This window comes from Anomaloglossus baeobatrachus, chromosome 1 (genome assembly GCF_048569485.1).
Source record: "Anomaloglossus baeobatrachus isolate aAnoBae1 chromosome 1, aAnoBae1.hap1, whole genome shotgun sequence".
Classification (NCBI taxonomy): Eukaryota; Metazoa; Chordata; class Amphibia; order Anura; family Aromobatidae; genus Anomaloglossus; species Anomaloglossus baeobatrachus.
The window spans coordinates 747,018,231-747,044,694 of NC_134353.1; the positions used below are offsets into that span (position 1 = coordinate 747,018,231).

At 44.3% G+C, this 26,464-nt stretch overlaps 1 protein-coding gene across 2 annotated transcripts in view; it reads left to right on the forward strand.

Moving 5' to 3' along the window:
- Nucleotides 1–5,414: 5,414 nt before the first annotated feature.
- MORN3 (MORN repeat containing 3) overlaps nt 5,415–26,464 on the forward strand; it is a 60,182-nt gene continuing 39,132 nt past the window's right edge. For both annotated transcript variants that reach the window (XM_075323426.1, XM_075323435.1), the window contains exons 1-5: nt 5,415–5,504; nt 15,356–15,506; nt 15,762–15,919; nt 18,113–18,272; nt 22,574–22,758. In XM_075323426.1, the coding sequence (XP_075179541.1) occupies nt 15,362–15,506; nt 15,762–15,919; nt 18,113–18,272; nt 22,574–22,758 (648 nt within the window). In that variant the 5' untranslated portion in view covers nt 5,415–5,504; nt 15,356–15,361. The remainder of the gene's footprint in view (nt 5,505–15,355; nt 15,507–15,761; nt 15,920–18,112; nt 18,273–22,573; nt 22,759–26,464) is intronic.

The window sequence follows — 26,464 nt, forward strand, 5'->3', positions numbered from 1 at the left end:
GTCATCAACAAAGCATGGACTTGAATTCAGTGCATTACGTTGCATTTTTTGTGTTGTCTCTTATCTCGTTACAGGTTTCGTGACATTGAGGGACAGGATCTACTCCTTACATCGTAGAAGGACTTGTGAAATCATATGATTTCAGACGGGGAGTGTTGTGTCCCATGAATGGGAACAACCTGTTGTATGTAATTCTTGCATTGCATATTTTTCCTCCTATCAAGAAATTCCTTTATTGTTACTAGGTAGATTAGACTGTATGAAGTTTGTCCCTATGTACCTCCCTTAGTTGGCTTCTGTATAGAATGCTCCTCCCTTCTCCTTCAGTTTAGTCTAGAGAAACCATTGCTGAAGAGACATGTCTGCAACCCTGTACAGATTATTCCTTTTCACCTGCCTTTACTTTGTACTTAATACAAGATTCTAGAAGAAAACTACAGCGTTTCTCCTTGTCTTCCTACAAGTCATCGTTGGGCTGAGTTAACACTATCTGTGGAAGCCGTAGAGTGAGTAAACCATAGAGTTATCTAAGGGACTGATAATTAGAGCGGTTGGATTCATTGCTACAAGGAAGAGACAGAATAGTATGAGCCCAAACACAGCCCCCCTATATACAGTATAAGCCCTTACAAAGCTCCCTAAATACTGGATTATACCTCACACAGTCTACTATATACTGTATGAGCACACAGACAGCCCCCATATATACAGTATGAACCCCCTACATATAGTATTAGCCCCCACACAGCCCTCTACATAGCCTCTTAAATATAGTATGAGCACCACATAGTCTCCTAAATACAGTATGAACCTGCACACTATATACAGTATGAGCCCCAACATAGCCTCCTGTATAGAGCATGAGCCCCCACATAGCCTGCTATATTCAGCATGAGCCCCCCAATAGCCTGCTATATTCAGCATGAGCCCTCACCGAGCTTGCTATATACAGCATGAGCCTCCCCATAGCCTCCTAAATATAGCATGAGCCCTCACATAGCTTCATAAATACATGATGAGCTCCATATAGCCTCCTATATACCATATGAGCCCTCTACAAACAGTGGTTCCCTCATATAGCCTCTATATTCAGTATACAAAAAGACAGTTTGCACTCTGATAAGGCTAAAGTATGGAAACCATGAATGTGTGAACATGGACCTGCATTACTGCTAAGGAAAATCTGAGAAAAATTAGATATTTAGCATATATAAATGGCCATTTGTATATCTGCCCAGTTGCCCCTTCACGGCATATCTCGTAACTGGGTCCCTGACGCTATGCTGAAGCCTCTCTCTAGGTTAAAAACCTCCTGTGTATGGGCAAGTAGGAACCTGCTATAAAGGATAAGATTACCTTAGCAGTAATGCAGGTCCATGTTCACACATTCATGGTTTCCATACTTTAGCATTATCAGAGTGCAAACTGTCTTTTTGTATTTTATGTCATGTTCAGTTATGCACCTGTTCACACGTCAGGAGGTCGAGGAGTGCAGTCAGTCTTTTTTGTCTATATTCAGTATAAGCCCCCCCTCATTGCCTCTCTATATACAGTATGAGCACCCACATAGCCCCTCTATATACAGTGTGAGCCCCACATAGTCCCTCTATATACACTGTGAGCCCGTACATAGCCCTTTATATACAGTATGAGCCCCTACAGTCTCCTATACACAGTATGAACACACACATAGCTTTCTAAATACAGCATGAGCCACAACATAGCCTCCTATATTCACCATGAGCCCCCACATAGCCTCCTATATTCAGCATGAGCCCCTCAATAGCCTGCAATATTTAGCATGAGCCCTCACCTAGCTTGCTATATACAGCATGAGCCCCCACATAGCCTCCCTCCTAAATATAGCATGAGACATCACATAGCTTCATAAATACATTATGAGCCCCACATAGCCTCCTATATACAGTATGAGCCCCAACATTGTCTCCTAGATACATTATGAGCCCCACATAACCTCATACATAGTATGAGCCTATATACATTTCTGAGACCTCACATAGGCTCCTTTATACATTATGATTATAAGCAAACATCCTTTACACATGATAAACAAACACCACATACTCAGCTCCTACTTGTTCCCTCGTCGCTCTGCTCCGTCCTCTTGTGCAATCACGCTTTGTACAGCACACGCAATAATGTGACTTCATCGTGTCTGCTGTGCTTCACATTGATTGGTTGAAGATGGAGCCAGCGGCACCGTCCTCCACCAATGTGTTCACTGCTGTCTGCGTCTTGAGAATGCAAATAGCGAGGACATGGAGCGGCAGGCAGCAGGGATGGGAGAGAAGAGCATGGTGTGACCTGCAGTCCACCGTTTTCAGTTCTTCGGCTGTCTCGGTCCACGGGCTGGACTGGAACAGACAGAGGGCCAATTATGGCCTACGGGCCGCACTCCGCCCGCCCTTTCTAGAACGATATGGTTTCTAAATGTAATACCTGTGGATTTCCCAGTGTGGTGAAATTACATGTGAATTGAAAATGCTTTGTCATTTAGGAAAGTACCTGATGTACACAATGGCGGACACGTGACCAACCTCAAATACAAATTGCTAATATGCGTCTCAGTTTAGGCTGCTTTTGTACCAGCTACCACCTTACACTGACACACTACTCACCAGTGTATGTGTGTTTTACAAAGCAACTGATGTGGCCGCTGCCCAGTCTGGCACATGGTGTGTCTGGTTAGGGGTGGGGGTGAAGGTGGGGGGGGGGGGTGTCAAACTCAATCTTTGCCCTAGGTGAGCTATGCCGCTGATGACACAAATGGAGTTCACTGCGTTTATTTTTAAGACAGGGAATAAATCTCACGTGCTGGTCTATTTTAGATTGACAGTCTATTGCGGTGTTCATTTAAGCCAGGTTCCCAGTTGACTAAAATAAAATTAAAAAAATGCAATTCAGCAACTGATTTGTTGCCATAAAGCAACAGTTCTAAATGTAGCAATTAATTAGTGAATTATATTGGAAGAAAGAAAGGAAAGCAAGCTGGCAACAGTAAATGTTGACTCAATACGGATTCTTTGTTTATCTGTAAGCACCATCTGTATTGTAATGTGGATGTACAAGTTATTCTATTTTCAAACAGGCAAAGGATAGGCACAGAAATTATATGGCATTACGTACGTCCACAGTACTTATCACCATGAAGTTTCACATGCTTTTATATAGTGGAAAAAATACAAGATAATGTGTGCATGTGGTAAGCGGGTGAGTGGCAGATTGGCAACCTTGAAACAGACACATTGGGCCCAATTCATCATTCGTGAGGTTTTTGGTCACTTTCCTCTCTTTAGGACTGCACGGCTGTAATGAACTCACGTATTCACCTAGTAATCCCGCTAGTGGTTTTCCCAGACAGGATTGTATACGAGGTATAGGGTGCAAACATCATGACTAATGCGGGCGTCACACGAGACGAGCTATCGCGCGATGCATTGTCGGGGGTCACGGTTTTCGTGAAGCAGATCCGGCATCGCTCGCGACGTCGTTTCGTGTGACACCTCCGAGCGACGCAGAATTGCTCACAAATCGTGAGTCATGTACTCGTCGCTTATTTTTAAAAAATTGTTTATTTTCAATGGCGCCGGTTGTTCATCGTCCTCGGGGCAGCACACATCGCTCCGTGTGACACCCCGGAAACAATGAACACAGCTTACCTGCGTCCCGCGGCTCCTGCCGGCGATGCGGAAGGAAGGAGGTGGGCGGGATGTTTACGTTCCGCTCATTTCCGCCCCTCCGCGTCTATTGGCCGGCTGCTGTGTGATGTTGCTGTGACGCCGAACATCCCTCCCCCTTCAGGAAGTGGATGTTCGCCGCCCACAGCGACGTCACTCAGCAGGTAAGTACGTGTGACGGGGGTTTAACGACTTTGTGCACCACGGGCAACTAATTGCCCGTGACGCACAAACGACGGGGGCGGGTACGATCGCTCGTGCAATCGCACGATAGATCGTACAGTGTGAAGCCCACATTAGGGTGCTACATACACCAGTAATACGTTGGTAGTGTTCCACTTCTGAACTGTAATAGATATTTTCTGGAGTTTTTAATATGAAGAAATAAACTTCAGGAATTTGTATCCCTGTAGCTGGATCTATCTTTATGCAATACAATTGTCTGCTCGCCTTGATCCATTCCTTTTTTTGGCTTGTGTTATTAGTTGCCGTTTTTGTCTCCAAATTCTTCAAAATGGCTTACACGATTTATGAATTTGGTGCAAAGTAAAAAATTGTCTCTTTTCCTGTCTTGAACTATCTTAACACCAAAGTTGCACATTTTACAAAATGGTGCTATAATTGGTACCGTTTTGGTATACTCAAAATACACTAGGGGGAACTAAAGTAAGGTTGTGCCAAATTTGTGACTTTTCAAAACGTCGTAATTAATAAATCACATGATAACTACTGGAATCACTGAACTCCACCTACAAATCGGAAAACAAATACAATAGACTTAAAAAAATACATAAATAGAATAATGAATTGAGTACGAAAAAGGCACAAAACTAGACAAAAGAGGTCTGTTAGGCCCTGTGCGCACACTGCATTTTTACCCGCGTTTTTTTTGCATTTTTGCTGCAGAAATATCTTGAGAAAAGGGTTGTAACCTTTGTCAAACACAACGATGTGTCCTGCCCAGCAGGACATCGCCTTTGAAGAAAATGGCCTGGACCATTCTGCAACGACTAGAGATCTCACAGCAGGGGTCTGATCGCTGGGAGGTGTCACACATAACGAGATCGCTAACTGGATCGCTACTGCGTCACAGAAACCGTGACTCAGCTGCGATCTCGCTCGCAATCTCGTTATGTGTGACGGTACCTTTAAGGTTCTTAAATAATGAACTGTGTGAAGATTCCCAATAAAACATTCAGTTAAATCCCGATCTTGATTTCCAAGGTTTTCACCTTTTACAATGCAAATAAATAAAATTCCTCTCCTTTTTTCACACCAAAATTGCTATATTGTGGATTTGTACAGCATAGCATGAACTCTGCACTGATTTTTCCAGTTCTATATAGTATGGCTGGCGTTAACATCTATATGTATAAGGCTGCGTTTATAGTACTATAATTTTCAGAGTGCTGTGTCTGTTGGAAAAATGAACATTACTCGGACTAATGTTATTCAATAACGCTGTTCAGATGAGATTTTATATGGTTTAAGTGTTTTTTTGTCTATAGATTGGTCATCTCTGGTGCTGGATTTTTTCTGTGTTCACTTTAAAACCGTCTTCTTCACTTCTCATTAATCAAACGTTTAACCAGTGAAATAATTCCCAGGGAATAAGGTAAACCCCATACATCACCACCCCTTGAGGCGTGACAGAGGCCTGGTTGTCAGTGTTCTGTCGCCATGGCCACCATGCTATTGTGTTGTGTGTAGCTGCTCTTCTAGATCATCTTGTGTTGCTGCTATTTCCTTGCCAGAAACTTCAGATTGAGGTCTCCGAAATTAAAACTTGTTATCTTCACAATCAAGGTTTGTATGTTTCTGATGTCTCTATAATATTGATATACTGTATATATGGTGTATAGTCACATTATATAATAGACCTGATATGTTAAAAGGTCAGTTATTAATCATGATCTCCTTGTGCACGCTCCGATCTGGGGGTACATACTAAAGAACAGCAAGATACAATTATAAAAGTTCTAAAGTCTAAAAAGTAGAGACAATATAATCACAGCAATGCAGGGGCAGGAGGCACCGCTGGTGGAGGAACGCTTTTAGCATTGCAATTGATTTTATTTTTGTAGGTATTTAACAGTAGTTAGATGTTTTCATTACATATCGTCCCATAACTTCTTTATTTTTTCTTTCCTTGTAACTCCAACAAGTTCCTATGTTCAATATTGTAGTCACATATTTGTTTTGAAAATTATAGTTTTTTATATGTATTCTCAACTCCTGATACAATTTTGAAAAATAATGATGCAAATACTACCTTAACCTTAACTAAAAAGGTGTTAATAAGCTCTAAAATATGATTTTCTCTTACATCCTGTATTTAGGGCAGATTGATAAACCAGGGAAGGTCCATAACTTTTCTTTAGTCTAAGTTCCCATGATGAGTATTTAGTAAGTTTTTAACGTTACAGATTTTTTCCAGCATTTCTGCACCTATTATGTAAATTATGTTACTTCCATTGTTTTGAATATATTTTACAGTTACGTGTGGACTACAGCACAAAATGCAGTAGAAGGGTGTATGTGTATATGTATATATATATATATATATATATATATATATATATATATATATATAATATATAAAGCTGAATGTGTGTGTGTATGTATGTATGCGTGTGTGTATGTCCGGGATTGGCATCCGCACCGTCGCAGCTACAGCCACAAAAGTTTGCACACTCACACTTCTGGACCCCGAGAGCGTCATAGGCTATGTTTCGAGGGGAAATTTTAACCCCGCTCTTTACAGTTATTTGCCAAAAAACCTGCCTCCATTAAAGCGAATGGAGCTGGGAGCCACAGTGCAGCCAGAACTTCAGAAGAATACGCAGCCACGCCCTTATATGGAATGTTGGCGTGTCACAATGCAGCCAGGGAAAGAGACAGACACAGACAGGGAAAGAGGCAGACACAGACAGGGTAAGAAACAGACATAGACAGAGTAAGAGACAGACAGACAAAGAGACAGACTGACAGGGAAAGAGACAGACAGGGAAAGAGAGGGAAAGTGACAGACAGGGAGTGACAGACAGGGAAAGTGACAGACAGGGAAAGTGACAGACAGGGAAAGTGACAGACAGGGAAAGAGATAGATAGACAGACAGGGAAAGAGATTGAGACAGACGGAGAAAGAGACAGACAGGGAAAGAGACAGACAGACAAAGAGATAGAGAGATAGATATATACAGAGGGGGAGACAGACAGAGAATGGGAGAGAAACAAAGAGACAGTTACTATCCCGGGCAGCGCCGGGTGCTATGTTGTGAGGCGAAATTTTAACCCTGCGCCTTCCAATTTACCAATCAATTTTGCCCCTATCTACATAATGGGGAAAAAGTGAAACGTAAAGTGTTGGGAGCAAATTGACAGCTGCCAGATGTGAACAAGGGGGACTTAAAGAATGAGAGCGATGGCGCCAAAGAGTATATACCGTACAGTTGCTAAGGTGGGGCCCCGACATGGGATACTCACCACACTCGGTGATATGAACACACACAAAATGCGCCACACACTACCACGTGCTTGAACACATATACCACCCTCAGCACACATCTCACCACACATACACCAACCTCGCCACATAATCGCCCTAAAACACACACAAGTCTGGTATTATCTTTCAAAAATAAAAATCTGATTAATAAGCAGCCAAACTACAATAACAACAAATGTACCACATAGGAAATACGGCAGCTGTCAGTCACATGACCTGTCTATATGTGTATGTGTGAGCTAATATATACTGTCAGGGGGGAGGGCTTTCTGTTGCCTGGAGATTTATCAGGCTGCCAATAGCAACCAATCACAGCTTAGCTTCTATTTTGCTACAGTTAATTAATCTGAGCTCTGATTGGTTAATATAGGCAACAAAGGACATTCTCAGTATGTGTGAGGTCATAGGATGTTAAATCTGTGTGGAATATCTGTGGTGTTGAAATATATGTTGTGAAATACTTCTATTTGCTTAGTTTTTGCCTTTTAATAATTACATTTCTATCTATTAGTTTTGTGGTTTTTGTGTGCAAAATACATTTTTGTTAATACATTCTATTTTGTTAACAGCAGTTATTAACCCGGGCAAAGCCAGGTAGTACAGCTAGTCTAATATATAAAGGTGTGTGTGTGTGTGTGTGTGTGTGTGTGTGTGTGTGTGTGCGTGCGTGCGTGCGTGTGTGTGTGTGTGTGGCGAAATTTTAACCCCGCGCGTTCCAATTTACCAATCAATTTTGCCCCTATCTACATAATGGTGAAAAAGTGAAATGAAAAGTGTATCCGCACCGTCGCATTTACAATCACGAAATTTTGCACAGACACCTCATGTGACCCAGGGAACGTCGTAGACTATGTTTTGACAGGAAAATTTAAAAGATAATACCAGACTTGTGTGTGTTTTAGGGCGATTATGTGGCGAGGTTGGTGTATGTGTGGTGAGATGTGTGCTGAGGGTGGTATATGTGTTCAAGCACGTGGTAGTGTGTGGCGCATTTTGTGTGTGTTCATATCCCCGAGTGTGGTGAGTATCCCATGTCGGGGCCCCACCTTAGCAACTGTACGGTATATACTCTTTGGCGCCATCGCTCTCATTCTTTAAGTCCCCCTTGTTCACATCTGGCAGCTGTCAATTTGCTCCCAACACTTTTCGTTTCACTTTTTCCCCATTATGTAGATAGGGGCAAAATTGATTGGTAAATTGGAAGGCGCGGGGTTAAAATTTCGCCTCACAACATAGCACCCGGCGCTGCCCGGGATAGTAACTGTCTCTTTGTTTCTCTCCCATTCTCTGTCTGTCTCCTACTCTGTATATATCTATCTCTCTATCTCTTTGTCTGTCTGTCTCTTTCCCTATCTGTCTCTTTCTCCGTCTGTCTCAATCTCTTTCCCTGTCTGTCTATCTATCTCTTTCTCTGTCTGTCACTTTCCCTGTCTGTCACTTTCCCTGTCTGTCACTCCCTGTCTGTCACTTTCCCTCTCTTTCCCTGTCTGTCTCTTTCCCTGTCAGTCTGTCTCTTTGTCTGTGTCTGTCTCTTACCCTGTCTATGTCTGTTTCTTACCCTGTCTGTGTCTGCCTCTTTCCCTGTCTGTGTCTGTCTCTTTCCCTGGCTGCATTGTGACACGCCAACATTCCATATAAGGGCGTGGCTGCGCATTCTTCTGAAGTTCTGGCTGCACTGTGGCTCCCAGCTCCATTCGCTTTAATGGAGGCAGGTTTTTTGGCTAATAAGTGTAAAGAGCGGGGTTAAAATTTCCACTCGAAACATAGCCTATGACGCTCTCGGGGTCCAGAAGTGTGAGTGTGCAAAATTTTGTGGCTGTAGCTGCGACGGTGCGGATGCCAATCCCAGACATACACACACACGTACACACATACACACACACATTCAGCTTTATATATTAGATATACATATATATATATATATATATATATATATATATATATATAATGTTTTACTCACAGATTTACTACATCTCATGCATGTCAGTTGGGAAGTAAGCGCATAAGACTAAGCGCCCCCAGGAGACATTGACATATGAATTTGAAAAATGTGCGCAGGTCAGCTTACACAGTGTAAAAGAAGCACAGGCGGCACGAGATTTCTATTAATCCCATCCACTTTGCAGGAACTGTACAATGCTGCCTTTCTTGTGCAGCAAAAATACAAAGTGTAAAAGGTTATCAAAATCTCATTGTGGGAACTGAGGCTTAAATTATTTAGCCTAGGATTTCATACATAAATCTTAGTGAGGGGCATGCAGGAGTGGGACGCACTGAATACTTTAAGAGACTCAAGCCACTTAATGAATCGGTTTATCTTATCAGTGACCTTTGCCTCCATGCACCTCGCCAGAATTGTTATTCCAGTTTCAGACTGGAGTAACATTTCTGGTGTAAGAAACGCCACTACTTTCCATAAATTTGATGGGCACACCCTGTCCTGCCCATCTCTGTCCATTTTGGTGGAGCCAATTGAAACTGTAGTGAAAAAAAAACAAAACATTTTTGCATAACTCGATTTTGCACAAAACGTCTGCAACTATTCAAAGTGTTTTATGCTAATTTTCTTGCATAAACACTTTTTTTTTCCAATTTAAAGTTTTATTAGTTGTCAGAGGAAAGAGTACAAACAACATCGCTGTCCATTGAATACAAATTTGATAAACAAGGAGCCTTCACGGCGGATGAAGGCCTCAGGCTCAGTAATCTTTACAGCTGTCAATGAAAAAATAATCGGACAACATGACTTTCTAATATAGAACAAAAAACCAAAGTGAAGGTAAAGAAAGATGTACAAGGAAGAGAGTGGATCAGAAGTGAGAGGGGGAGACAAGAGGGGGAGGACAGTGGGGTGAAAGACGTGGATAGGAGTATGTTGGCCGAGACTGGTGTCCCGTCTGTTGGGCGCAAACCTGAAAAGAAGGAAAATGACTATGGAAGGTGTGGCAAGCCGAGGGTCCTGTTTACTGAGGGTCAACGAGGGCAAGAAACCTTGGGTCAGAGAGAAAAGATTCCCACTGATACCATTTAGAGGAGGTTTCCACTAGCTGGCCCCGCGATTGGGCCATTACCATCTCCATGCGGTGTATTACATTTACTTCTGTCACCCATTCCTCTATGGTCGGGGGGGTAGGGTCTTTCCAAAGTTGTGGGATTACTGTCTTGGCGGCATGGAGGAGATGTCAAGTAAGGGATTTTTTATACATCTTTTCTGGTATTTTAAACATAAACAATAGGGCTGCCTCGGGGCGACTAGGGACCAAGATCCCCGTGACCTCCTGGATGCCCACCAGTACCTTGCTCCAGAAGGCCGCCAAGCTCGGGCAGAACCACCAGATATGGGGCATGGTACCTCCCTGTGCTCCGCACCGCCAGCACGTGTCAGGGATTTCGGGGCACCACATATGAAGGGATGACGGGACCCTGTACCACCTGGAGAGGATTTTGTAGCAAGTCTCTTGCATTCTCGTTGCAACCGCGGACTTGTGGGTCAAGCGGAAGCATCGTTCCCATTGATCCCTGGAGAATGTCTGGCCGAGCTCTGCCTCCCATGCAGTACAGAAGCGAGGAAGTGGTATTTCTGCTGCTGCTGTCAAGATCCCATAAATCCTTGATATTGCATGTCTAGTGTCAGGTGCCCCTGTACAGATAAGTTCAAAAGGGGTTAGGGGTGAGGGACGAGCTAGGTCTGGCCCCTGCGTGGTTATGAAGTGTTTAAGTTGGGCATATTCAAAGTAGAACCGCATCTTAAAGTCTCTCTGCCCCACAATGTCCGGAAGTGGGAGAAGAACCCCATCTGGTGCTACCTGACCCAGTCTCAGGGGTCAGGGTTATCCGTCAGTGGCATAAGGGGTCCCCGGGGCTGGAGCAGGCATTTACTCCGTGGCAGTGAGTGTACTGATTGTAGTGTTTGTTTAGTGGTGTAGGACATTCCTATCTTATGTTTGGTGAGAAGTGGCCAGTTCCACGGCAGGGTTAGAGTAGATAAGGGGCACAAGTCGTGTGCCAGGCGGACCCAGAACTTCGATCCGAAGTTATGCAGGAGGTCTAGGACCCTGGCATGGGCAGCAGCCAGATAATAACACCGACAGTCAGGCAGCCCCACCCCTCCTGCCCCCTTGGTTTTAGTTAGGACATTCCTCCCGAGACGGGATCGCCCCTTGGACCACACAAATTGATTAAACAAGCGCTGTAACTTTACCCAATACGACGCCGAGACATATACCGGAACCGTCTGGAGTAAGCAGAGCAGTCTGGGCAGGGCTGTCATCCTGAGGGCACTAATCCTACCAAACCATGAGAGGGTACCTCTATGCCATACAGTCAGGTCCCTCTCAAGCTTGGAGAGAAAATTTTGAAAATTAAGCTGGAAAAGTCTGGTTATGTCAGATGGGATAGTGATACCTAGGTAGCCGATACTGCCGTATGGTGGCCATTTGAAGGGGAAGTTTGGTTTTATAGCATTTACTGTTGCTTGGGAAAGTGATATGTTTAGGACTTCAGATTTGTCAAGGTTGATATTAAAATTGGACCATTTGCTAAAACGATTGAGTTCACGCATTAAGGATGGAAGGGAAGTGAGTGGGTTTTGCACGTAAATAAGGAGGTCGTCCGCGAAGGCGGCGCATTTATATTCTTGAGTGGCAATTTTAATCCCCTGTATGTCGGGGCTAAGCCGGATGGCCGACAGCAGATGCTCCATGACTAAGATATAGAGCAATGGGGATAGGGGGCATCCCTGTCGAGTCCCGTTATGGATATTAAAGGGTCTCGACAGGGTGCCATTAATTTTAAGACGCGCGGTCGGGGAACAATATAAGGCCAAGATTTTAGATGAGAAAGTTGGACCAAAACCAACATGGGACAGAGTCTGAGAAATTGAATGCCAGGAAATTCTATCGAATGCCTTTTCGGCATCTAACGATAACATCATCATGGGGATTTTTTTGGTGTGGGCGTGTTGGATCAGGTCTAGGGTTTTTAGGGTGTTGTCCCTTGCTTCCCTACCAGGAACAAATCCTGCCTGATCCAAGTGCACCAGGTCTGGCAGAAGGGGATTGAGTCTATTTGCAAGAAGCTTAGCATAAATCTTCAAATCCACGTTGAGCAACGATATTGGTCTGAAGCTGCTACATGCAGTAGGGTCTTTTCCGGGCTTTCGAAGTAAAGCCACATGAGCTGTCGTGGCGTGGGGAGGGATTGGGGTCTCATCTGATATAGTGTTAAAAGAAAGGAGCATTAGGGGTGCTAACAGTTCTGCAAACGTCTTATAAAATTTGGCTGGGAATCCATCCGGGCCGGGACTTTTGTTACCGGGTGTATCACGAATTACTGACAGGATGTCCTCAAGTAGAAATGGCTTCTCGAGGTCCTCAATTGTGGACTTATTGAGAGGTTTAAAGGGAGAGGGCATTGTAGGGGGCTCGTGGTCTATCTCAGGGGGCCCAGGGGTCAGATTATATAAGCGTGGAAGGCAGAAGAAATATCAGGAGTAGCATAGAGCATCTCGTCTCTTGAATTTTTAATGCAGGGAATTAGAGTGTGGGCTTTCCCTTCTTTCAGTGCATTTGCCAATAGTCTGCCCGGCTTATCCCCGAATTCATAGAATTTCCCCTTTCCCACTTGCAACAGGCGCTGGTATGACAAATCCAACAATTTCTTGGCCTGCAGTCTGGCCTGTAGGAGGGCCTGTAAGGTAGTGGCTGATAAAGCTCGCTTATGGGCAAGCTCTAACCCAGAGACCCTGCGGAGGGCCTCTGCTAGATTCTGGGCTTTTTCTTTTTTAATACGGGCTCCGTGTTTGATGAAAGTGCCCCTCAAGACGCACTTCAGTGCCTCCCACTTATACGTGGGGGCTGTGTCGTCCGCCAAATGATCCTCTGAAAATTGAGTGATCGTGGTCTGCACATCAGAAACACAGAGCTCATCCATGAGCAAAGATTCATTAAGCCGCCATGTTCCCACAGGATCTGGGAGGGAAGGAACCTCTACCTCGCAGTACACTGGGGCGTGGTCTGACCACAATATGCTACCTATTCCAGCCTGTCGGACCCAAGGGATAAACACTTTTTTGTATTGGACCCTTAACCTCAGAGTTCTTCAGCTACACTTTATGAGACCTCTTAACCAGTGCTATATGCCAATCAAAAGCGAAAATTGTTGCCTCCTTCCTTTTTCCAGTTTTGGCGTAAGAACTCTGAGGACAGAGTCACATTTGCTGCAGAACTTCCACAGCAGAAAATCTATAGCAAATCCACAATGGCACCAAACTGTGCAGAAAGGTGAAATTTGCAGTGAAAATCCACAACCTAGATTCACTTGGTGTGGATGTCAAATCTACATCACCAGTCAATTTACATGATTTTCTCAGCAGCATGTTGATGGGATTTTGTAAAATGAGTTATTCTATTGTTGTGATCGGCAGGGTATCCCACCTGTGTGCTGGTCGTGGTGAGACTTCATCTTTGCTCTACTCTTGGTGGTCATCTCAAATGAAATAATTTTTTGCAGGAAGTATATTGCCTGATATCAACCCTCATTGGGTATCTTCTTCAGCCTTCCCCAGCTCTGCCATTATTAAAGATTGATTTACCCCATAATTTCAGATGGCTCAGCTCATATGTCCAAACTTCAGCTAGACAAAGCCTAACCTCTAAATAACAAACACTGGACATTTTTTCTCTTTCTGACGTGTGTGAGAGGGTTACCTTATTATTATTATTTATTATTATAGCGCCATTTATTCCATGGCGCTTTACATGTCAAAGGGACAATAATCATAAACAAAACAAGGCACAGACAGGTACAGGAGGAGAGAGGACCCTGCTCGCGAGGGCTCACAGTCTACAAGGGATGGGTGAGGATACAGTAGGTGAGGGTGGAGAGAGTTGTGTGGCGCTGTATCAGACTGAGGGTTACGGCAGGTTGTATGTAGGCTTGTCGGAAGAGGTGGGTCTTCAGGTTCCTTTTGAAACTTTTCAAGGTAGGCGAGAGTCTGATATGTTGTGGCAGAGCACTCCAGATTATGGGGGAGGCACGGGAGAAATCTTGTATCCAATTGTTGGAAGAGGAGATGAAAGGGGAGTAGAGAAGGAGATCTTGTGAGGATCAGAGGTTACATGCAGGTAAGTCCCGGAGACTAGGTCACAGATGTACGGAGGTGACATGTTGTAGATGGCTTTGTAGGTCATGGTTAGGGTTTTGAACTGGAGTCATTGGGCAATAGGAAACCAGTGAAGGGATTGGCAGAGAGGAGAGGTCGGGAAGTAACGGAGGACAGGTGGATTAGCCGGGCAGCATAGTTTAGAATAGATTGTAGGGGTGCGAGACTGTTAGAAAGAAGGCCACAGAGCAGGGGGTTATATATCCAACATAAACTTATTCTCTCACAACAAAATCACTATAACAATAAAATATGGTGGTTTGCCCGTTCTCCAAGTCTGTTTTCGATTTCTTATTTTCCCTTATGAGCTTATGATCATTTAGAATTCTCACTATATCTAAGATACTTATTTTACAATCTTGTTTTATAGAATCCTTGAAAACAATATTAGTAATTATACTTGTTATTTTTGAAGATCACATATATAAAATTCAAGTCTCCTTGGTACATGTGGAATGTATTTTATTGTTAATGTGTTTGGATTACTTTATTAGTACAAGAAAAACTTGTGACTTTATTATATACTTTACTCTTCTGTTTCCTATGTAAAACGTTTATATGAATAAGTTATTCTTCAATAAAAAAATTTAATTTTTTTAAAAAAAGTGATACACAGAGTATCCGAACAGTGTGAGCGTACCTATAGGTTCCCATAATGTACCCATACACGTAAAGACTAAAAGCTTCTAGGGGGCAGCCGGAGGGAAAGAGGAAATCACTGACCCCGGGCACTGAATTTAACCCCTGTAGGTGTGACTGGACCCCCCTTCCCCTGTGATCCTGTTGGTCAGCTGGGCATCCCAATTAGTGGCTCACCTGGGGAGTGGTGGAAAGAGGGGAAATGGGCACGACTACTGTCTCCTTTAGCATTGGTTAGGTTGGCTCCACAGTCAGAGCCACGTTCCTTAAGCAGTACCGTACCTGCCATTAGTGTGAATATCATATTTGAGGACCAACGGCAGAAATAACATGTGATTGTGCTTTCAGCCGCTGATGCCTTTTATAAAATACCCCAAGAACGTTGAACCACCATGGAAAGACTGGGACCGAAAAGCACAGAAGTCCGGCCAGAGGCATACAGTTTACAGTGTAAATGGAGATCAATATACAGGAGAGTGGCTAAATAACCAAAAACATGGTGAGTCGACTAAAGTAGTTAGTAATGGCCATTTCACATATCGGAGAATGAACACCATAGAATGAGCAGTCCCTGCAGGACTTTTTCTGGTCTTCACAACAGAGTCAACATCCAACATTTTCTACAGTGATACCTGCCATATTCATAATATTTTTTGGTAGCCCAGAATATTTGGCATCTGAGCAAATAAATGTTTAGTACAAACTTTTTCACTTCTCCACGTTCATATCTTCTTTTAATTTTGTGATATTTTAGGCAAAGGAACTTATGTATGGAAAAGCAACAATTCTGTTTACGAAGGAGAATGGAAATGTGGAAAAAGAAGTGGCTTTGGGACATACAGCGTGCAAGACCCCAACACTGGAGAATATGTAAAGGTGTATTCTGGATGCTGGAAGAATGACAAAAAACACGTATGATCCTCTTTTGGTAACACAAAGAAATAGGATGGAAACAATACATTTAAAGGGGTTTTCTAGTTGCTGGGACCTGCATCAGTTGGCAGATTTGGAAATTTTGATCCCTGACAGGGAACTTTAATCTCGATTACAATATGGCGTAGCAGGCTGGACGCCCATCTGACGCGCCTTTCATTCAATACAGGGCTGCCAGAATAAGACGAGGGCAGACCTTGGCAGCCTCATAAGGAGTGAATAAAGTACAGGTCAAGCAAGAACAATGCTGCCCTATTCTGATGGGGATAACATTTCTATATTCTGCTTATTAGTTCTGGTTCCCAGCAGTTGGACCTCCAACAATCAACAATTATCACCTGTCCAGTGGATAGGTGATAACTTTTTTTCATCTGATAGCCCATATAAAGGGAATCTGTCACCAGGTTTTTGCTCCCCATCTGAGGCTATGTGTCCACGTTGCTTTTTACCTGCTTTTTACCTGCTTTTTTGCTGCTTTTTCAACTGCAGCGTTTAATGCCAAAATAGATGTGTTCTGCTTTTCAAGCAAAGTCTATGGGAATTTGGGTTTCTTGTCCGCACTTTGCAGTTCAAACTGCAGCCTTTTTCTGGCAGAAATTTGGACAAAAACTCAGCTTTGCAGTGCAAAACCCAAATGGCAAAAACAATTGCATGTCAATTGTTTTTGCCATTTGGGTTTTGCACTGCAAAGCTGAGTTTTTGTCCAAATTTCTGCCAGAAAAAGGCTGCAGTTTGAACTGCAAAGTGCGGACAAGAAACCCAAATTCCCATAGACTTTGCTTGAAAAGCAGAACACATCTATTTTACCATTAAACGCTGCAGTTGAAAAAGCAGCAAAAAAGCAGGTAAAAAGCAGGTAAAAAGCAACGTGGACACATAGCCTGAGAGCAGCATAATATTGGGGCAGAGACCCAGATTCCAGCGATGTGTCACTTACTGAGCTGTTTGCTGTCATTTTGATAAAATCAGTGTTTTCTCTACTGCAGATCTAGCAGTTATACAGAGCTCATGAATATGCTGGACTACCTGGCAGCAGGCCAAGTAGTCCTCTAATGATAATCTACTGCTGATTAAACAGTGATTTTATCAAAACTACACTAAGCAGCCCAGTAAGTGACACATCACTGGAATCAGGGTTTCTGCCTCTACATTATGCTGCTCTCAGATTAGGTGGTAAAAACCTGGTGACGGATTCCCTTTAAGGCTTTGTTCACAAGGGCAACAAAGCGTCCTCTTTTTGATAGATCTAGACTAGACCTGTTGTCAATAAACCACAACTAAAGCTGAACAGAACTGAATGGATCATTATGAATCTTAATGAATTTTACAGACGTTTTCATTCTTCTGCTAGTTAGATTAGTGATGAATACTATCTGTGGCCATCTATTAGCAAATAATGTACACGTAGAGTGTTTGCTGCATACATTTTTACTTACAAAATTTGCAATGCAGAAATACGGTAGCAGTGAAAGATTGTTGCTCTTTTTTAGATTTGATATCTCAACTCTTACAAATTAGACAAATATTCAATGCAGAAATTGACAGACATGCAGACTCTACAGAAATCATTGATGCAGCAATATCCGTGACACAATATACTGTATATGCCTCACATGGGGTATTTGCACACAGTCACTGCATTAGCAGCAAAATCTGCAGCAAAGTTGCCACTGACAAATCCCCTGTGTGCAGGAACCCTAAGGCTATGTGTCCACGGTAGAATGTACCTGCGGATTTTTCTGCCTGAAAATCCGCGACTTTCGCGGCAAATCTGCACCCGCGGATTTGCCGCGGATTTGCCGCGGATTTTGATGCAGATTTTTTTTTTTTTTCCCCCATTCAAAACCAAAAATCCGCACCAAATCTGCACCAAACAATTGACATGCTGCAGATTTTTCCGGATCAAAATCCGCGGCAAATCCGCAGCGGAAAAATCCGCAGCATGGACACAGCATTTCCGAAATGCCATTGAAATGGCTTGGAAGTGCCGCTGCTGCAGATTTTCGGGAAATCCGCGGCAAATCCGCGGCAAAATCCGCGCAAAATCCGCGCAAAATCCGCAGCGTGGGCACATAGCCTAAAGCAACAGAAAGCAGATAGAGCAGAACATAACTGCAAAAGGGTTGATGCTGTAGGAAATTAGCGGCATATGCTTCTTTTATTTTTTTTCAGGGTTACGGGTCTCATTTCTTCACAAATAAAGAATATTATGAAGGCGACTGGAAAGCTGGACAACGAAGTGGCTGGGGCAGAATGTACTTTGCTAATGGAGATATTTATGAAGGAGAATGGAGTGAGGATAAATACGGTGGCCAAGGGATGTTACGTTTAGGTAAATCTTATAGTTATTCTACAAACGTCATCTAATTTATAGTGAATATGTCGCCAAGTTTATTTTAGCCCATCTTAGAGCCGGAGCAGAAACTCTGAAATTAAGACTGGGACACTTACTCGGCTAATTGCTGTGGTTAAAAAAAACCCCACTGTTTTATTTAATGCAGTTGTGCTAGTCCTGCCACTGATCATTTCCTGCTATGTAGTACAGAGCACCAAATATCCCTACCCCACACTACTGATTGTCAGGTGTTTGACTTTGCACAGTATAGGCAATGAGCCCTCTGTAAGGGCATATGCGCACATTGCGTTGTTTGTTTTTTTTTGCGTTTCTGCAGCATTTTAAGCTGCAGTGTCACATTGTCAAAATGCATGCATTCTGCTTCCCGAGCAAAGTCTATGAGAATCATGGAAAATCCGTGTGCACGATGCTTTTTTAAACACAGCGTTTAGATTGTCAAAAATTTGACAAAATCTCTGCGTTTAGAAAAGCAGCATGTCAATTCTTTTGTCCGTTTTGGCAGCGTTCTACACCCATTGAAATCAATGAGTTGTAGAAAAACGCTACCAAAATGCTAAGCAGTGCGCTTGCACTGCATTTTTGTTGCGATCTGCATGTTTTTTTGACATAACAAACGCAGGTCTTTCCTTCTCTCTCTTTCTCTCTCTCGATGTCGGTCTCTCCGTCCCACCCCCTCTCTCATACTCACCGATCCTCGATCACCGGCGCGGCGCTGCACGGTGTTCACACTGTAGCGGCTTCTCTTTTGAAAATGACGGCCGCTCATTAATCCATCTCGTATTCCCTACTTCCCCCGCCCACCGGCGCCTATGATTGGTTACAGTCAAACATGCCCCCACGCTGAGTGACAGCTGTCTCACTGCAACCAATCATAGCCGCCGGTGGGCGTGTCTATATCAAGCAGTAAAAAAAATAAATAAATAATAATAATAAAAAAAAAAAAACGTGCGGTCCACCCCAAATTTTGATACCAGACAGGGTAAAGCCACACGGCTGAAGGCTGGTGTTCTCAGGATGGGGAGCTCCACGTTATGGGAGCCCCCCAGCCTAACAATATCAGCCAGTAGCCGCCCAGAATTGCCGCATCCATTAGATATGATAGTCTCGTGACTTTACCCGGCTCATCCCAAATTGCCCTGGTGTGGTGGAAAACGGGGTAATAAGGAGTTAATGGCAGCAGCCCATAGCTGACACTAAGGGCGGCTTTGCACGTTGTGACATCGCAAGCCGATGCTGCGATGTCGCACGCGATAGTCCCCGCCCCCGTCGCAGGTACGATATCGTGTGATAGCTGGCGTAGCGAACATTATCGCTACGCCAGCTTCACATGCACTCACCTACCCTGCGACCGTCGCTCTGGCCGGCGACCCGCCTCCTTTCTAAGGGGGCGGGTCGTGCGGCGTCATAGCGACGTCACACGGCAGGCGGCCAATAGCGGCGGAGGGGCGGAGATGAGCAGGATGTAAACATCCCGCCCACCTCCTTCCTTCCGCATATCCTACGGAAGCCGCGGTGACGCCGGTAGGAGATGTTCCTCGCTCCTGCGACTTCACACATAGCGATGTGTGCTGCCGCAGGAGTGAGGAACAACATCGGACCGTCGCGTCAGCGTAATTATGGATTACGCCGACGCTGCACCGATGATACGATTACGACGATTTTGCGCTCATTAATCGTATCATCTAGGCTTTACACACTACGATGTCGCATGCGATGCCGGATGTGCGTCACTTTCAATTTGACCCCACCGACATCGCACCTGCGATGTCATAGTGTGCAAAGCCCGCCTAAGTCCTAGGTTAATCATGGCAGGCGTCTCCCTGAGATACCTTCCATGATTAACCTGTAAGTTAAAGAAAATAAACACACACATCCAAAAAATCCTTTATTTGTAATGAAAGACAAAAAAACACCCTCTTTCACCACTTTATTAACCCCTCAAAAACACCTCCAGGTCCGACTTAATCCATGCAAGGTCCCACGATGCTTTCAGCTCTGCTACATCGGAAGCTGACAGGAGCGGCAGTAGAACACCGCCGCACCTGTGAGCTCCATGCAGCAACTGAAGTGAGTCGTGCGATCAGCTGTGCTGTCACTGAGGTTACTCGCGGCCACCGCTCTCAGGTGGAGGATTGCAGCTGTGTCTGCGAGTAACCTGAGTGAAAGAACAGTTGATCGCGGTGCTCTCTGCAGTCACTCAGGGGATTTGTGATCACAGGTGTTTCCTTCACGTGTGACCACAAATCAAGCTGCGGCACACGCACAGAGCCGCGCGATCACAATGAAGTCGGGTGAAGTTCATCCGAGTTCATTCTGATCGCGCGGCTCTGTCTCGCAGCCAGCCATGCTCTTTTTGACAATGCGGTCTCACTCGGCTCTGCTTTTTTCTAGTCTTGAGGCTGCAATTCACATGCTTGTAATGTTGCATGTTTATTGAACATTTGTTACAGCTCAGTTTTTTTGTGTTTTAAGTCTATGGGGATGCTGCAGAGCCGAGTGTGACCGCACTGTCAAATATGTGCGTTCTGGAAGCATCCAGAATGCATGAATTCATCAGGAGTTCTGAAGTAACAATGCGTCTCAGAACGCAGCTTTTCGGCTGCATTCTGAGACGCACATGCAGTGACTTACACGCTGCGGAATAGAAAGCAACGTGCGCACATACCCTAAAGGTCTGATCAAAGTGTCAGTTAGGTGAATGACAGCTCAGTCGTCCAATCTCATACTGGAAGGTGCTGGGTTTTGCAAATTTTGCCCGTTCCTTGTAAATCAGCTATTTAACTGATCAGTTTATCCCAGAGCACTGCCAGTTTTAGCATTTAGTTCTATGGTGCTTGCAGGCTCATCTTGGGGGAGTAAGCGCGTGATGCGCTCCTCTCCCATAAATGAAGAAGAGATCCTGCCAGCCCCCAACATACCTTAGTGCTGCATGTGCTCCCAGCATCCCCAATATGTTTATGCTCCCCAATGCTGCACCTGCTCCCAGTATATATAAGCATCCCAGCATCCCTTAGTGCTGCATGTGCTCCCATCATCCCCAATATGTTCATGCCCCCAATGCTGCACCTGCTCCCAGTATATATAAACCTCCCAGCATCCCTTAGTGCTGCATGTGCTCCCAGTTTCCCCAAAATGTTTATGCCCCCAATGCTGCATGTGCTCCCAGCATCTCCAGTATGTGTATGCCCCCTATCATCCCCCAGTGTTGCATGTGCTTTCAACATCTCATTTATGTGTAAGCCCCCAGCGTCCCCAGTATGTGTATGCCCCCCAGCGTCCCCAATATGAGTATGCCCCCCCACTGGCCTCAGTAATGGGTATGCCGCTCAGCGTCCCCAGTAATATGTATGCCCCCCCAGTACCGTGTTTGCTTCCCCAAGTAATGCATATGCCTTCTAGCAATGTGTATGTTCCCCCAGTAATGCGTATGCCCCCCAGTGCTGAGTATGCCCCCCAATAATGTGTATACCTACCAATCATGTCTATGTCCCATAGTAATGTCTATGCCCCCCAATGGTGTCTATGTCCCGAGCCTCTCCTGTGATGTATTTGCCTCCAGCCTCCCCTTTGATGTATATACTGTAGCCAAATGTCTCCTGTGATGTATATACAGCAGTGTCCATGTGCACTGTGCTGCCGTGTCTGCGAGCAAACAGAATTAAAAGTGCAGTGCTGGCCCAGCAGTGTCACTGCTAGTACACACATCATAGTGCACTGTGCGCAGCCATGTTTGTTAGTGACAGCCATTATGTAGCGCGCCCTGCACAGCCACATGCCCGGGAGGAGCTGTACAGGAGACAAGCGGTGGAGGTAAGTGAAGCTGCTGTTGGCTTCCCTATATTAAAAATATCTCTAATGTGTCTGTGTGTGCATGTATGATGTGTATATATATATATGTATTTCAGTGTATATGACTGTGTATAGATTTATGTCTGTTTAAATGTATTTTTGTGAATTTCTCTTCAAGTATGTATGTTTATGTATCTGTGCATGTGCATGTCTGCAAGTGCACGAGGCCCATGTGTATGTGCTTTCGCCAAGGGCCCATGAAAACATGGAGCTGCCCTGCATACTAGGCAGATCTCTTTGTAACATATGTAGTAAACTGTACATCTTGGAAGATAAAGTGTTTGTGTTTTTTAAGTGGCTTGCAAAGGTCATCTGGTGTCAAACATATAAGGATGTTTGGTAGACCCTAGGCACTGAGGTTGGGGATCTTTGCCCCACAGGAAAAGCTGCCAATACCCTCTTCCTAACATTCTGTGTTATATTTACAGCAAATGAAAATCGCTACGAAGGTTCCTGGAAAGGAGGAATGAAACACGGCCCTGGAAAGTTTTATTACCTTAACAAAGGCCAAATGTATGAAGGAATATGGGATGAAGATATTCCAAAATGTGGGACTATGGTGGACTCCGGGCGTGCAGAAGCACCGTATCCAACAAAATATCCAATTCCAGAGGTAACAAGGATTTTTATCTGTTTATCTTTTTAACTGATTTATTTTCTCCAGCTTAGGCTACGTGCGCACGCTGAGGTTTTGGTGCAGAAACTTTCTGCACCAAAATCTGCACCTTGTGGCAAAAAAATGCACTAAAAAGCACGTGTTTTTTGGTGCATTTGTATGCCATAATTTTTTTTTGTGAAATTATTGGCTGGAAGGGGTACAAAACCCAGAAAAAAACTGCACCAACAATTAACATACTGCTTCTTTTATTCTGCACCCAAAACTGCAAGGAAAAAATAAAAGCAACATGCGCACAGCACTTGAGAGTTCTTATTGACTTTGCTGGCATAAGGATAGACATGCAGATTTGGGCACCAAAACACGCATCCAAAATGCAGTGTGTGCACAGAGCCTTAAGAATTTCAGCATTGCTACAAAGTAGGTGACGGAAAAAAACATTACAATGAGAGCTGTCCTTTCCGGGCAACTTCTGCTCCGGAACAACAAATGTATCGGGTATGTTAAAATCCAATTGCTTTATCTTTGAAGATAGTGAAGAAGTAATGTAGATAAATGTAAGGTCATGCACTTGGGTAGAGAAAATAAAATTTATAATTATGCACTTAAGGCTATGTGCGCACGTTGCGTAAATTCATGCAGTTACGCTGCGCTTTGCAGCGCAGCGTAACTGCATGCGTCCTGCGTCCCCTGCACAGTCTATGGAGATTGTGCAGGGGCCGTGCGCACGTGGCGTCTCAGAGCGCAGCGCTTCGGCTACTGCCGAAGCGCTGCGCAAAAAGAAGTGACATGTCACTTCTTTCCTGCGCTTTGCCGGCAGCTCCTGCTCTGTCTATGGGAGGAGCTGCAGGCAGAGCGCATGGAATCGGCGCTCACTACGGACATTTCTGCAGCGATCTAAAGCGCACATGTGCTCTTCAGATCGCTGCAGAAATATCTGCAGGGCTAATACGCAACGTGCGCACATAGCCTAATTGTAGAACACTGGGTAAAACAGACACAGAAAAAGACTTGGGTGTATGGGTGGATGGTAAACTTCACTTTAGTGGACAATGTCAGGCAACTGCTGCCAGGGCTAATAAAATAATGGGATGTATTAAAAGAGGTATACGTGTTCATGAAAAAAATATAGTTCTACCTCTGTACAAGTCACTAGTGCGACCGCACTTAGAATACTGTGTACAATTCTGGTCACCGATATATAAGAAGGACATAACTGAACTGGAGAGGGTGCAGAGAAGAGCCACCAAGATTATTAGAGGAATGGGTGGGCTGCAATACCAAGACAGGTTATTAAACTTGGGGTTATTTAGTTTGGAAAAACGAAGGTTTAGGGGGGATCTAATCACAATGTATAAATATATGAGGGGACAGTACAGAGACCTTTCCAAAGATCTTTTTACACCTAGGCCTGTGACTGGAACACGGGGGCATCCGCTACGTCTTGAGGAAAGAAGGTTTAATCATAATCACAGACGAGGATTCTTTACTGTACGAGCAGTGAGACTATGGAACTCTCTGCCGCATGATGTTGTAATGAGTGATTCACTACTAACATTTAAGCAGAGCCTGAACGCCTTTCTTGAAAAATGTAATATTACCAGTTATGTATATTAGATTTTATGACAGGGTGTTGATCCAGGGAACTAGTCTGATTGCCGTATGTGGAGTCAGGAAGGAATTTTTTTCCCTATTGGCGCTTGTTTGCCACATTGTTTTTTTTCTTTGCCTTCCTCTGGATCAACATGTTAGGCTACGGGTTGAACTAGATGGACTTAGGCGAGCTTTGCATGTTGCGACATCGCAAGCCGATAGTCGATAGTCCCCGCCCCCGTCGCAGGTACGATATCTTGTGATAGCTGGCGTAGCGAAAATTATCACTACGCCAGCTTCACATGCACTCACCTGCCCTGCGACCGTCGCTCTGGCCGGCGACCCGCTTCCTTCCTAAGGGGGCGGGTCGTGCGGCGTCATAGCGACGTCACACGGCAGGCGGCCAATAGCGGCGGAGGGGCGGAGATGAGCAGGATGTAAACATCCCTCCCACCTCCTTCCTTCCATAGAGCCGCCGGCGGCAGGTAAGGAGAAGTTCCTCGCTCCTGCGGCGTAACACACAGCGATGTGTGTTGCCGCAGGAACGAGGAACAGCATCGTACCTGTCGCGGCAGCATAATTATGGAAAAGTCGGAGCCTGCAACGATGATACGATAACGGCGCTTTTGCGCTCGTTAATCGTATCATCTAGAATTTACACACAACGATGTCGAAAGTGACGCCGGGTGTGCGTCACTTTCGATTTGACCCCACCAACATCGCCCGTGCCATGTTGCAACGTGCAAAGCCGCCCTTAGAGTCTCCCTTCAACCTTAAAAACTATGATACTACATTAGATCTTTGGCCGACAATAATCTAAGTGTGGTCAATGTAAGAGACAAACAATTAATGAAGCCTAAAAATAGAATAAAATGGCTGTTTATGGGATAAAAATAATAAGAAAGCCCATCCTCAACCTTTGAATCCCCCACTGCTGGCTCATTGTCTTCTGCGGGGTGGTGACTGCTCGTCTTTGGCTGGAACATTTGTTTGCTGCGAAAATCTGCAAATTACAGCAACATAGATGAGAACTGAGTTTTTCTAGCCATATACATGCTGTATATAGCAGAAAAAATCTGGGCAGATCATGGGTGACCTTGTGGATCTTACAATCCGCCGCATGCCTACTGCTGTATGGAGCTTCAGCAGATTTTACCATATAATTTTAGGCCTTGTGTGCACGCTGCATTTTTTGCTGCGTTTATGCACTTTTTTAGGCTGGTTTCAGACGTCCGTGTTTAATTAGGTACCAGTTTAAGACAGGAGAAAAAGAGTTGCTGTATATAGAGATCAACCAATGCGTTTTTGTTCAATTCAAAAAATTATTTTATTGGTACAAAAATTTGTGCAAACATAGAATCCACACAAGACAGTGAAAGGGTATGTATAATTTGTTGAGGAGAGCCATAAAATGAAATACTTAATTAACCTCTGGACATAGAGCATTGTGGGAAATATATCGTTTTGCCTTACATAATTCAGGTTTCAGATCATACACATAACACAGATGTAAAGATGGCCGCTATTTCCTGTTATCCACACCTTGCTTGGAATGCAAGGAATGTCCAGATGAAAGAAGACCTCCATATAAGGGAAGATCCCTGGTCAAGCTGGAAATCACAGACCAAACCATCAGCATGGATGCACCAGATGACGTCCCTCCCATCGTCATGGTTTCATCCACTGGAGTCAGACCCGCCCATCAACAGCAACACGGATCTCCCCATTGGCTAGCACATGAACTGTCCCACTAAATGTGCATATCTGAACTTGTGTACGCCCCTAGCCTATATCAAGAGGACGCATGAGTCTCCTCTGTCTGTTTGGTGCCATTTTTCTACTGTGACCAAGAAGAGATTACACATCCGACTGAGTCTGGTGTGGATTCTTTTATGCATGCACTTGGTATATACCAATTCGGCCAGGCAGTAGGCAACTAGTGATCTCTGGTTAAGAGTTCACCTCAACAAATTAACGAACACCCCAATACAAGGTTCCATGTCAGGAACCTGACACCGAAATTCCGAATACCACTATACTAGATGTACCATACAATAAATCTAGGTGGGATACAAAGCATAAATGTCATCAGTTACTGCAATCATATACC